Source organism: Equus przewalskii, chromosome 23 (assembly GCF_037783145.1).
Source record: "Equus przewalskii isolate Varuska chromosome 23, EquPr2, whole genome shotgun sequence".
Taxonomy (NCBI): domain Eukaryota; kingdom Metazoa; phylum Chordata; class Mammalia; order Perissodactyla; family Equidae; genus Equus; species Equus przewalskii.
Genome location: NC_091853.1, coordinates 12,299,679 through 12,313,740, shown reverse-complemented (window position 1 = coordinate 12,313,740; position 14,062 = coordinate 12,299,679). Strand labels below are relative to the sequence as shown.

General features: G+C 37.9%; 1 protein-coding gene across 12 annotated transcripts in view; it reads right to left on the bottom strand.

Annotated features, from left to right (window-relative positions):
- RASAL2 (RAS protein activator like 2) overlaps positions 1-14,062 on the bottom strand; it is a 366,259-nt gene that overhangs the window by 179,368 nt on the left and 172,829 nt on the right. For all 12 annotated transcript variants that reach the window (XM_070591621.1, XM_070591624.1, XM_070591622.1 and 9 more), the window contains exon 2: positions 1,903-2,030. In XM_070591621.1, coding sequence (XP_070447722.1) covers positions 1,903-2,030 — 128 coding nt within the window. The remainder of the gene's footprint in view (positions 1-1,902; positions 2,031-14,062) is intronic.

Here is a 14,062-nt window from a genome sequence, read left to right as displayed (position 1 = left end):
CTTGACCTTACGCTACGTATCCTCAGGCTATTTAATTTCTTACAGTACTACATTGAATAAAATGTAAGTATGGGCAAAAAGGTGGCAAATGATCTGTTTATATAACTCCTTACTAATAGCTCTGACTGCTGACAGAGTAGGTTGGTTAAAATGAGTATTTTGAATTACCTGTTTATTCAAATTGGATAATTAGAAATCTTCTACACTAATATTCACTCTCTCTCTATATATATTATATATATTAATATTCACTCTACCAATTTTTATTATGTATCCATTTAATATAAACACAGCAACAAGTACTAGACTGAACCAGAAAAAGTTGACCTTTATTAAGTTATTTTAATAAAATTAAATTTAATAATATTAAAATTCTAGGAAAGGGTCATGGGTAGGGAGATAGTAACAAAAGTAAGAACATTTTTAAATGGCTGGAGAAAAAGAATAAGCAAGTTTTTCATGGAGGACACATTAGCTGGGCCTTCGCAAATAAGGACTGTCTATTAAAATAAAAGAAGAAACAGAAATTGCTTTACTGTTATTACCTTCCTTTACTATATTAACAATTGCTGAGTAAGAGAAAGGATGGAAAAGAAAAGGGACAGAGAGGGAGGAGAGACAGAAGAGGAAAGGAAGGTAGGGATCCACAAATGAGAACTGAGAAATGTATTCCTGTTCATTGCTTCCTCTTCTTACTTTTCAGGAGGGATGACTTAGTAAATTGATATTCTCCCTACAGCTTTCTAGTTATTTATATATATTTTTGGCAAGTAATCTTTCTCCTTCATTGAATCAGATCTTTTCTTCTCCTTTCCTGTCATTATCCCTCTTCTTTGTCAAGATCATATTCACTCATTTTTTTACGTTGCGGAGGTTGGGAGTAGGATGGTTTTATAGCCCTACCAAATCAGAATGATACAAAATACAATCTGATAAATGATCAATAAGCAAATAAATTATTTGGATGTAGAAGGATTTGTACATGGTAACAGTTTGAGTAGTAAAGTAGTAATAGTATAAGTTCGAGAGTTTTTTAATTCAGAGGGATATAAATTTCACCTAGAACTAGATGTCTGTGCTAATTATACTCTGCATGCCTCTCCAGATCTACTCTCTGCCTTTCTCTCCCTTGCTGTGTATTTCAGGAAGTAAACCTTTACAGAACACATCAAGGGCAATCTTTTCCTGTCTCCAAGTTAGGTTTGGGCAGTAGGTAACATCGGCAAGAAATCAGAAGACAGGAAAAGAGAATTGTAGTATTTATTCGCCCTTGCTTCCTCCCTGCTGGCCATTTTTGTTTCAGAAGAGGCTGTGTTCTTTGTGTGTAGCCACGGCAACTGTCATGCAGCCCTCTCATACAACCACAGTTCTCTGGGTTCCAGAAACGTTGCTCTCTTCCCTTACCCTGAAGGTCTAGGGTAATACTGCCTTTGGCTGTTGGTAGTTCACGTGCGCTTCACCACCTTTTGGTGGGTCCCTTATGTTGCCCATGCCTCTATAAATAGTCCCTTCATTAAACCTCTTTCAATTAATCCACTGACTGTGCCATTTGTTACTTGCTAGGAGCTAGACTGATATAATTTCCAATAGTCCCTCTGGGTCATTTTTGGGGCCAGGTCTACACAATCCAATCCATTCTCACTCCAAAGTAGTCAAACTCAGTATCTCTTGCACTGGTCCTTAATGAAAATTCAGCCCTATCTTGTTGAACTCACGCCTTCATGGCAGTCATTATGATGTATCATTCCGACATTAGCCACTCTTTAGACTTACTTATAGTTTATCATTCATAAAGTCTCCATTTTCATAAACGTGACTTATCAAAATACAAATAAAAACTAGATTATTTCAAGAATTTGGTCAGAAAAAGGAAGTAGCTTTTCTCAATAATATCCCTCTCACCTCCTTCTCTTTGTTGAGCAACACCAACTGGCTGTCTGTGAGGATGCAATATTTCCGTTCCCATGTTGTCGTCTCAGTGTAGGGTGACTGGCCACAAGACAGACGATGGGTAGGTGGCCCTTTCACATCTGTGTGACAAATACAAAAACCAGAAGTGAAAAATTATTATCATGCTTAATAAACCAGTATTTCAAATGTAAGATTCTTCAAGATCAAATTACATAAAGAGGTCTAAACATGAAAGTAAATGGTAAATTGAAAATTTAACTTCCTCTTAAGAGAGTAAAAACTGTTAGGTACACAGGGAAAAATTGGCCCTACAGTCTGCAGAAAAGAAGGCTGAAACACTCTAAGAAGAATGATTAGCATAGACTTGACACAGTAGCCACCACTGTATAGGCACTAAAATAACCTAAAATCTAAAATATCTCTGAAGCTGAGGTAGCTTCAGAACTAAAGCAATATCATTCAAAATAAAGAGGTGGGGGTGACTTAGAGACAAGAACAAATGATAGAGCCTCCGGTCTTTAGGAGGAAGATGATGTTGCAAGTACATTTGAGAGTACAGTTGACCCAGAACTGAGAGAGTGAAGCTATTGGCAGCTTATGCCTTCAAAATAGCTTTATTTCTAGTCACCCATAAGAATTAGAAATGTTTAAACTGTAGCGTCATATTACCACTAGAGGCCAGTAAGATCTTAAAAACATAGAAAGCAATTTCTTCAAGGAAAGATCTAAACATATTACCATGATGTCTCTTAGAGGTAGAGGTACGCAATATCAAAGCTGTATCTCAATTCTTCTCAATGTCTTATTTTCCTATAACATACCAAGTGGTTAGTACTACTTTGTTAAATTTTTTTGATATGAACTGTTCACTCATTTGGGCTGCTGTAAAACTTAGAACGTATCTTAATCATAAGTACATATTAGATCCAGTAAATAAGGCTTTTATGACAGTTCGATATACAGTATTAAAAGTTCTTTAGCGATGAAGGACTAATTCTTCTCAGGAATATACTGCAGGGATCATTTAAAATGCATTATTTATTATTATTTAGTTTTTATGCTGGAAGAACACCTCAAACTAAAGAAATTAGAAAACAAACACCTGTGAGGGTAGGAGACTCGTAAACTATAAATAAGCACATTTTATCTATTAGATGAGTGTTTTCACTACTGTTACATTCTACAGACTGTCTTTTTATCACAGGATGATAGGTACACCTGGTATTGACGTCAAGGAAATTCAAATGATTTCCTAGATGTTTTATACTCTAGTTACCCAAAGATGCATACTATAACTGGCGTTCTGTAGAAAGCAAACAAGTCAGTAATGAGGGCAGTTAGGTCTATGTCTCTCTTATATCCCCTTATGTGTCCAATATTACCTTCAGTGCTCCTTCTGGCTTAGCTTCCCTTGCTTCTAAAAATCTATCTAAACTTGTTGCTCTGCATTTTTGGGGGAGCTTATCAACTATCCTCCAAGATAATTCAAAGTCCAAGAACCAATAGGGCTTGGCTGGACATGTTACTAATCCTTAGAAGTTTACTGTTTCTCCTCCCCCCGCCACTCTTATTTTCCTGCTTCTATCTCCTCTGCACTATGCACAGCAGTACATGCTGCATCCTAAGCTTCTCCATTCCACACCAACTCTCTCCCCGCCACCTGTAAGTCTCCCCTTGTATTCTAAGCATCTTAAATTACTTAAAAGTTTTCTTTATATTTCAAATTTTCTTAAAATTATCACCAAAAACTCTAAAAGAACTGACTCAATCCTTTTTGACACATATAGGAGATACTTGTCCTTAAAAGCCACGTCAAAACTGATTTTCTTCACATGATTTGGACAAACAAATGGGTTAGATTTTTACCACAACGTAGGCCTATTTTTAAAGTCAAATACCAAGACCACTTCAACAGAGAGGGATGCAGCTACTTTATGTGGAAATATGGTGGTTTTGTGGTCCAGACAAGTATTCATTCAAATGACTAACCTTCTTATGTAAGTTAGCCATGGGTGACCTAAACTGCCCACTATAATTGAATTTGAACTGTAATCTTATGATCTATACTAAGCAAGAAGACATTGATAAACTCTGTCCATAAAAATCAGAACACAGAATACCATATTTATAGCATAACCCAGGTTTCCTGCCAAAATATAAATCTGTATCAGCACTGAATTTACGAAAACCTAAATTCTCTTCTCTATGTCATCCTAAGTAATTCTCTTAAAGTCCCACTGTCTCATGTCTCTTTCTCCCACCTGACCTGTGTTCCTCATTTCTTTACGGTATTATGAAACTAGACAATGTCTCATAAAGCATTTTGGGACCCCAAACTACTTCAACCCGGGCTCAAGGTAGAATGAAGTACAGACCAATACCTCTATATCTTAAAATTTTCTATCTAAATTATGAGATTGATTAGTTGTGTTATAAATTTTATAATTTCATTGTTGTTTTACTAATGCCCACTTTTTGACAATTTTATAAGAATGCATACCAAGGAAGAAAACAAAAAAGAAGGATAACTAACTTAGAATTACAAATAAGAATCTTAATAACAAAAGAGGAAAAAGAAATTAGATTTGCACTGCTCCATTCCGATAAGGATACTAAGGACACTGGATACCGGCCTAATTACAAAAGTTGACTAATTTGAGAAACAGTGTCCGAAGTTACTCTTTGAAAGCACTTCTCTAAGCCTGGATAGTATCATGTAGACTAGTAATTCTCAAAGTTTTTTGATCTCAGGATCCCTTCAGGCTCTTAAAATTATTGAAATCTTGAAACAGCTTTTATTTATGTAGGTTACATTTATCAATATTTACCATATTAGAAATTAAAACTGAGAAATTTAAAAAACATTTATTCATTTAATGATATAACAAATCTATTACACGTTAATATAAATAACACATTTTTAATGAAACATAACTATTTCCCAAAACAAAAAAAATATGTGAGAAGAGTGACACTGTTTTGAATTTTGCAAATCTCTTTAAAGTCTGGCTGAACAGAAGACAGCTGGGTTCTTATATGTGTTTCAACATTCAGTCTATTGCTTTATGTTGTTTTGGTTGAAGTATATGAAGAAAATCTGGACTCACACAGATATGTAGTTGGAAAAGGGAAGAGTAATTTAAAAGCATTTTTAGATAATTATGGATCATCTTTTTTAATACTATACCAAAACCTGACAAGCAGTTGCTTCTTAAAAGTGAGTACAATGTGGAATCTAACACCACATCAATGAACTTTTCATATTCTATTACGTTAAAAATCATTGGTTTACCTTGCTCTTTCAATGGATATTTTACTCATATGCATGAATTTGTAACACTATGCATTGATCATTTAGAAAGCATTGGTTCATTTAGTTTTGCAGATCTTACAAATGTTGATACTTTTCATTTCATAATATCAAAAAAAATCACATTCATTAATCTTCAGAAAAGTCTTGATCTCATCAGAAAAGTCTTTAAGTACTGGAAAGCTGTTAAGCTCAAGGTGGCAGATTCAAGTTTTCAAAATATACTGATTTTCATTTTTAGTCTTGGATTTTATCACTGGCAATAAATACTGTTGGCTTTTTCCCCATAAATGATAGGTTTATGTCTTTCTTTTTCCAGAAAATGTCTGCCAAATAACCAAGACCAAATAACAATAGTTTGTTTTTCAGTTGTTCTTTCAAATAAAAATAGTGTTCCATGAAAAACAAGTGGCAAGTCCAGCTCGCATATGAATTTGCACAAATGCTTTCCATTGTTAAGACCATGATACTTCAGTTTGCACCTGATGAATACCTTCCGTGTCATCACACAGGATGTTAAATAGTTGTAAACTCCTGGGTTGAGATTTAATAAAATTAAGGATTTTCACTGAGTTCTCAAGGATATTCTTAAGTAAAAGTTCTTTTTTTCCCTACTGTGTAGCAGACAAGAATACAACAACTACTGGTATAGCTTGGTGCCATGCCTTGATTCCTGCTACTGCATCAGTAGTTTTACTCATAATTGCTTTTGCATCATCAGTATAAAAGTCAACACAATAAAAAAAAAAAAGCCAAGTTTTATTATGAAAAGAGGTTTAACCTAACAGGATCAGGGGGATCCTCGGGTTTGGCTCCACAAATCATACTTTAAAAACCACTGCTTACACAACAGGAAGCCAATAAATGATTCTAAGAAAATCTGGCAGTAGTTTGTAAGATGAAATAAGAAGAGAAAAGACCAGAGATCTTATACAACGAATGGGAGACTAATGTAATGGCCTGCGTAAGGGATGACTAGGGTCATATATTGGTGACAGTGGAAACAGAAAGAAAGGGATCGTGTGAGCTAGATTTCGAAATAGGAATCAATTGCACTGCTAACTCTCTAGTTGTTTGTGGTGGAAGAACAGGACAAGAGATGAGAGAATAAAAGAGTAATTAATACAAATATAGACTGATAAACACTCATGAAGCAAGTTATATAACTGTAATTCTGCTTCAGTTTTAGCAGAGAAGTCCAAGCAAAGTTTTTCAAAAAAAGGAATAAAGAAAATCTAAAAGGGAAGCTTTTGAATTTGAATTGAATTTGAAGGATTCAATGTATTCCATTATATCCAAATCATTTCAAAACAGCATTCAAAATACCAGATTATTTAATCTACCCATAAAACTAAAAGTCAAACCCTGGGCCTCTCCAACTGCTAATATTAATTTAGTAACCACTTGGCAAGGAAACAACACAACAAAAAACTTCTCTTATGTCTAACCCTTCCTCATAACCCTTCCTTGTAACCAGAGACAGGAGCTTCATGGCTTGTCACATCACTCGACAAAGAAGATGAACAAACATGATACGCTAGAGCTGGAAATTCCATTAGGTATATCTATAAATATCCACAGAGTAACTTTTCTCTTACAGGGTAAGCATCTTCTTGTCTCTTCCTGACTTAGAAAATATCTCAAAAGACTTAGGAGAGTAAATAAAGGGATCTAATTGGAAGCAGAAACAGGGGTAAAGGAGAGTGGAAAAGAACAAGTCTATGACCCAGATATGGAGAATGTCAAAGAAAAAAATTGCTGTGGTAAATTTGATTTTTGTATGTTACAGCTCCTAAGAAGTTCATCTGAGCTGCTTTTGAATCACATCATTTACTAGCCACGTGTTTTTTAAAATTCCAACTTTATAAATTTAATGCAATTGGTAATATCCTAAATCTATCTACTGCCATCCAAAACAAGCTTTACAGAGAATTCTAGAGAGAATCTTTCAGCAAACACAAACCCTAATGTTTCATTCAGTCTCAACAGCCTTTCATAGATTCTTAGTACCAACCTAAGAAATTAAAACAAAACATAGTTTTGGGAAATCTATCTATACAGGGGAGATTTTAATACATTAAAAGAGAAACACATTTCTAACAAGTAGTAGTTGTAAATTGCAGAGGTCTGAACTGCTGTAGAAGGATCTCTATTTCCCTGTTCCTGTGTGTACATTCCATGCCAGAGATAACCCGGGTTAGCAATGGCAAGTGCTTCCCAACATTCAAATTTCAATTATCAGACTTGTTTTGATTCTGAATTTGGTTAAAATTCAAAGCCAAAATACAAGGATTACTTTATAAAGTCTCAAAATTGGAATGATCATTTTCTTATAGAAATAAAAACACATCTAAATAACTTTAAAACAGAGCTATGCTACTTAAACTAGTTAAGAACATGTCAGTTTCCCGAAACATACTAAGGGTTATTTTTCTCCTCACCAAAATGTCCAAAACAGTTTCAACAAAAGCTCAAGCTTAAATATCATTTATATTAATAGTCCTATTAATAGGTTTAAAAAGCTATATTTTTAAAAGACAGTTCTTTATTTTTCTGATAAATAATGAAATCCTTGCCCTGCCAGACAGCTTTAAAAATGTGATACATACTATCTTCTAAAGGCAATTTCTGCTACAATAGAAGAAATGTTACTGTTGTCACGTGGAGATGATTCTTAATAACGTCAATAACTGTAAGATGCTGCTCAGCAGCAGCCTTCTAGACAGTAGAGATAAATGACCAAACTATTTTATAAATGTGTTAATGCTATCTGCTCAAGACCTAGTGTAGCTGCCATCAATTACTGCCATCAATATACTTTGAGTCACTCTCTTTTATTCTTAAAGCATAGAAAGAAAAGGCAAAACCAATATAGACATTAAAGTTTAATTCTATTTACTTTATCCCCTCATTACCCTTCCACTCTCTTTATTCTGTCAAAATGTCAGTTTCGAGAATAAACAAACAAAAATTTTCTTAGATTGATAACCACCCAAACATTAAAATTACTGCCTGTGACCTCTGCTTTGTCCTGACATACAACCACCTTTGGGCTGGCAAATTACATTATCGTGCCTATGAATCAATGGACCCAGTAGATTTAAGTATGGTCACACTCACCTTGGTAAGTAACAGGGTACTAAGCAATAAATGATTCAATATGTTTAAGACATGAAATCAGGAGGTCAGAAATGTTTGCCTTTATGGAAATATGTCTTAATCCTTATCAAAAATTCACTATGAGAGCATATATTTGTTGAAATGAATTTATATTGTGTTTTTTAACCTTAGCTAACCATTCTTAGTTTCCTTCTCAACTACGGAGGTTTAATTTCCAGGCTACTTAATCACTGATGTCTAGTCAGTAAATCCCCTATGCTCAGCAACACCCTTCTTAAGAGAAAGAGGGGCCAGGTAGGAGACAACATGTGACACTTCCTTCTGGCAATGCAATTTCCTTTAGTCTACATTTCCACAGAGTCCCTCTGCTGCCTCCCTCTCAGTCTCAGCAGCACCAGGACCTAAGCATTGGGGGTTCTAACTCTGCTCCACCACAGGGCAGTGAGTTACTTGATAATAATGTAATAAGTTCCTTGAAGGCATGATTTATTTATAGCAGACAATCAGATGTTTGATAAACATTTCTTTTCTTTGGAGAACTAATTTTAGTTTGATACTACTACCTAAGTATTTTAAGATGGCCAGGATGGGAAACAATTCCTATGATGGTTCCACCTTGCTTCTCCCTTCCACATCACTAGTATACAGTCTGGAGGAAGGAGTCGAGTCGTGAAGGGGGACAGACCTAATCTTAGCTAATCTTAGCTAATCTTAGCTAATCATCCATGAGATAAAGAACAAGGAGTTGGAAGGTCTAAGTCCACCGTTTACAGCACGATCAGGAAAAAGGAGAGAAGTCTATGTTTGGTCTCATCACAGTCTACAATTATTTGGACACTCATTGCTTAACAAAGGATATCCAGACAGCATCTCAGGACGTCTGAGAGACCCACGTGACTATACATCGGAAGGTGGACGGACTTCCCTCCGGGAGGATGTGGAGATAGATGAAAACTCTCAGACCCCGACCGAACAGCCTAGTACCTGCAAGCGGCTTTCTTCCAACGGATGCCCCCAGAAGATCAACACACACCTAGGGCAGGAGGGAGAGCACACCAGAGGAGCGACAGTGGAAACAGGTGACCAGAACCCTACCTAACCCCCCCGCAGTTACTCCTAAATGCAGAGGGAAACTCTAGAGTTACACACCTGAGCCCACGGGGAGAGTCTCGCCCTGCCGTTGGCGGGGAGATCCCGTCTAGTGTTCACGGCGCCCGGAGGGTCCCAGAGAGAATCACTGAGGGTACGGCGGCCCCCCGGCTGCCACTGCCTGCACGGTGGGGAAAGGGATTGCCGGAGATCTTGGAGAGGACTGGGGCTGGGTGAAGCTCCAGAGGCCGGCTCCGTGCCCCAGAGGGGAAGCTCCAGAGTTCCGCCTGGGCAGCAGACAAAACTCTCTGTCTGCCATTAGTGGAGAGACCATGCCCAGCATTCACAACTCCGGGAAAGTCCCGGAGAGAATCCCAGAGGGCGAGGCGACCCCCAGCTGCCGTTGCCCGCCCCGTGGGGCTAGGGATTGCCAGAGATCTCGGAGAGGACTGGTGCTGGGTGAAGCTCCAGGGGCCGGCTCCGCGCCCCGGAGGGGAAGCTCCAGAGTTCCACCCGGGCAGCAGACAAAACTCTCTGTCTGCCATTAGCGGAGGGGCAACGCCCAGCATCCACAACACCGGGAGGGTCCCGGAGAGGAGAATATCAGGCAGGGCAGCAGCTGACCAGCTACCACTGAAATCAGGATCTCCAGCTATCCCCCAGACGGGGCAAAGGGCTCCCCGAGTTCCTGGGGAATAGGACTGGGGCTGGGTGGAGTTCCAGCGACCCAGCTCTGTAGCCTAGGGGGAAACCCTACAGGCTCACAGCAGCCTCAGGGAAAGCCTTGCACAGCACTAGTAGAGAGCACCCATCTGGCAGCCACAAGGCTGGAAGACCCCGGGACAAAAGTAGCATAGCTAGGTGAGCTAACCACAGACTGTAGAAGATGCCAATAGCTCTGCTGCAACCCATAGTGGACAAGTGAGATTTTGTGGGTGCCGACAGAGACGGAGCGGCAAATATAAGTGATCCTACCCCTGGCCGCTGGAAAAGCCCATAACACCATTGCAGACCCCAAGGAGGGAGCACGTCTAGGTGGGCTGCAACAGTAGGCACCAGCAGCCTGAAGCCCCCCCGTGACGGCCCCCACGGCAGAAGAGGGAATCCAAAGGACCACTGTGACTACGAGGAGGGGCCCAGGCCCAGTTAGCAACTGCGGATAGGGTTCCTGGTTGGTGCAGTATAAACAGCTGCTCCCCCACCACACCAGCAGAAACAAGTGGAAGGAGCAACTAAACTCTATCTCTATGCGGAGGCACAAATCAACAACATCAAGCAACATGAAAAAATACATTAAATCTCCAGAACAGAAGGAAAATAACAAATACACAGAAAACAATCCCAAAGAAAATGAGATATATAACCTAAATGATGATGACTTCAAAACAGCCATCATTAAAATACTCAATGAGTTAAGAGAGAATTCAGATAGACAACTCAACGAGTTCAGGAGCTATGTCACAAAAGAGTTTGATACGATAAAGAAGAACCAAACAGAAATACTGGAAATGAAGAACACAATAAAGGAGATTAAGAAAAATCTAGATGCACTGAACAGTAGGGCCAATAATATGGAGGAAAGAATTAGCAATTTGGAAGATGAGAATATAGAAATGCTGCAGGCAGAGAAGGAGAGAGAAGTAAGACTAAAAAGAAATGAAGAAACTCTCCGAGAATTATCAGACACAATTAGGAGATGCAACGTAAGGATTATAGGTATACCAGAGGGAGAAGAGAAGGAGAAAGGGGCAGAAAGCCTATTCAAAGAAATAATGGCTGAGAACTTCCCAAATCTGGTCAGAGAGATGGATCTTCAGGTGACAGAAGCCAATAGATCTCCAAACTTTATCAATGCAAGAAGACCAACCCCACGGCATATAGTAGTGAAGCTAACAAAAGTCAATGACAAGGAGAAAATACTAAGGACAGCCAGGCAAAAGAAACTAACCTACAAAGGAACCCCCATCAGGCTATTAGCAGATTTCTCAGCAGAAACTTTACAGGCTAGAAGAGAGTGGAATGATATATTCAAAAATCTGAAGGACAAAAACCTACAGCCGAGAATTCTCTACCCAGCGAAAATATCCTTCAAATACGATGGAGAAATAAAAACTTTCCCAGATAAACAAAAATTAAGGGAGTTCATTGCCACAAAACCTCCTCTTCAGGAAATCCTCAGGAAAACCCTCATTCCTGAAAAATCAAAAAAAGGAAAGGGGCTACAAAACCAAGAGCAGAGGAGATAAGTAGAAGGACAACAACAGAGAGCAGCAGCTCTTCATCAGAACAGATTAAACCATGGGACGAAAAACAAAGGAAATTGAAGAAAACCATAAAACAAGACATAAAATGGTAGTGGTAGGCCCCCACATCTCAATAATCACTCTAAATGTAAATGGATTGAACTCCCCAATCAAAAGACACAGAGTGGCAGGATGGATCAAAGAACAAGACCCAACAATATGCTGCCTCCAGGGAACACACATCAGCCCCAAAGACAAACACAGACTGAGAGTGAAGGGATGGAGAACAATACTCCAAGCTAATAATGAACAAAAGAAAGCAGGTGTCGCTATACTAATATCAGACAAGATAGACTTCAAAGCAAAACAGATAAAGAAAGATAAAGAGGGACAGTATATAATGATAAAAGGGACTCTCCACCAAGAAGACATAACACTTATAAATATATACGCACCCAACACAGGAGCACCAAAATTTGTAAAGCAACTCTTAACAGAACTAAAAGAAGACATCAACAACTAGTATACAGTCTGCACTGCACCTGATCACGTGTACCACAAAAAAGCAGGCACAGCAGATCAGGTGGTTTTCTTCTGCTTTTTAGACATGGATTAGAGGGAGTAAGTTCCATAATTCCCACACTCGGCCAAGCACTGCTTACACAACTATACAACTTGGGTAACTGAAAGGAATGTTATGAATGATGCCAGCATTAAGATGACAGAACGCAGTCAATCACAGCCTGTTCTTCAATCCTAATAGACCACTCACATCTACAGTTCATTCTCTTACCTAAAGAGAAAAACATAAAATACCAAAATAAAATAATTCATTTATATACCAATCCTTAGAAGGTCTATAGGCAAAAAAAAAAAAAAAAGGTCTATAGGCAAGTTTTCCTTAAAAACTCAAGTATTATGCAAACCTATGGAAATACTAGTCTGGCTCTTAAAACATAACCATAGTGTTATATAAATAATCAAAACTCAAGAACCTTTTCTTGTCTCATGTTCTTGTTACTATTATAGAAAAATGAACTATATTAAGAATTAATCTCAAACATCATTTAATACTCATTCCTTTTGTTACATTTAGTACCTCTTCCTATATTAACATATTCTCCTTATTTTACACGTTTCCAGTATAAAAGGAATATTCTTATATTAATATAAACCCATGCTTGCTGCTGCTTTTTGTTTTTTTTTTTTTGGTGAGGAAGATTAGCCCTGAGCTAACATCTACTGCCAATCTTCCTCTTTTTGCTTGAGGAAGATTGTTACTGAGCTAACATCTGTGGCAATCTTCCTCTATTTTGTATGTGGGACACCACCACAGCATGGCGTGATGAGTGGTGCATAGGTCCACGCCCAGGATCCAACACCACAAACCCTGGGCCACTGAAGCAGAGTATGTGAACTTAACCACTAACCACCAGGTCGGCCCCATGCTTGCCTCTTTTTGAACTGAATTCCATCACTTTCCCTTAGGAGCTGATGCTATGGGGAAATAATTAGAGTTTTTAAAGGAATGTGATTCACAGTGGAAAAAGGAAAAAAAGAGTAAATAAATAGTTTGCCACTCTTGAGAGATCAGTTTCTGAGATTTGAGCAATGGGTTACACAGTCAATTATCACAGACAGCAGAAGGCAGACTGCATTTAAAATAAAACTTATTAAGAGTTTGCCAGCATTAAAAAATTTTAATAGCTCTACTTCTCTCCACAGTATCAACTGGAATAGAATACAGAGCTAAATATGCGTCTTTTCTAAAATGTGACCTGCTTGAATCACAAATCACTAAGTTTGCAGTGAAACTACCAAGAAGATAATATAAGCTTCTCTAAAGAATCCTATCAGTCACTCACTGGTAAACTGACAACCCAATTCAATCAGCTTGATCCTGACACAACTTAGCTGACTTACATTAGAAGTGAAAAATCTTTCTTTTTATCAAAAACCAGTGACCTCAAATGAGTAGGAGGAAACAAATACCTAGAATATGAGACTATAAAGCAGTAAAAGGAAGCAGTTAGCTTTTTCTCTTCAATACAGCCAACACAAATAGAACAGACATCCCACCTATCCAAATCTACTCCATTCCTGAAAATGTGTTAGATGGCAAATTTTCATATAACAGGAGACTATATTCTGATTTTAAGCAGAAAAAAAAAATTTAGTTTAAGCCCATCTAAAACTCCCAATTAATTTCCCCAAATATTAGGAAGTATTTTTAAACCCCTACATACGATCTACCCCAAAACTTCTAAATTGAAAATAAATATACAAAATCATTTAATATTCAATAAACTGGTTAGTGAGTGTGTTTATGTACAATATATAGTATCAGATACAAGTTACATTTTCATTTTATACTGTAAACATGTACTGT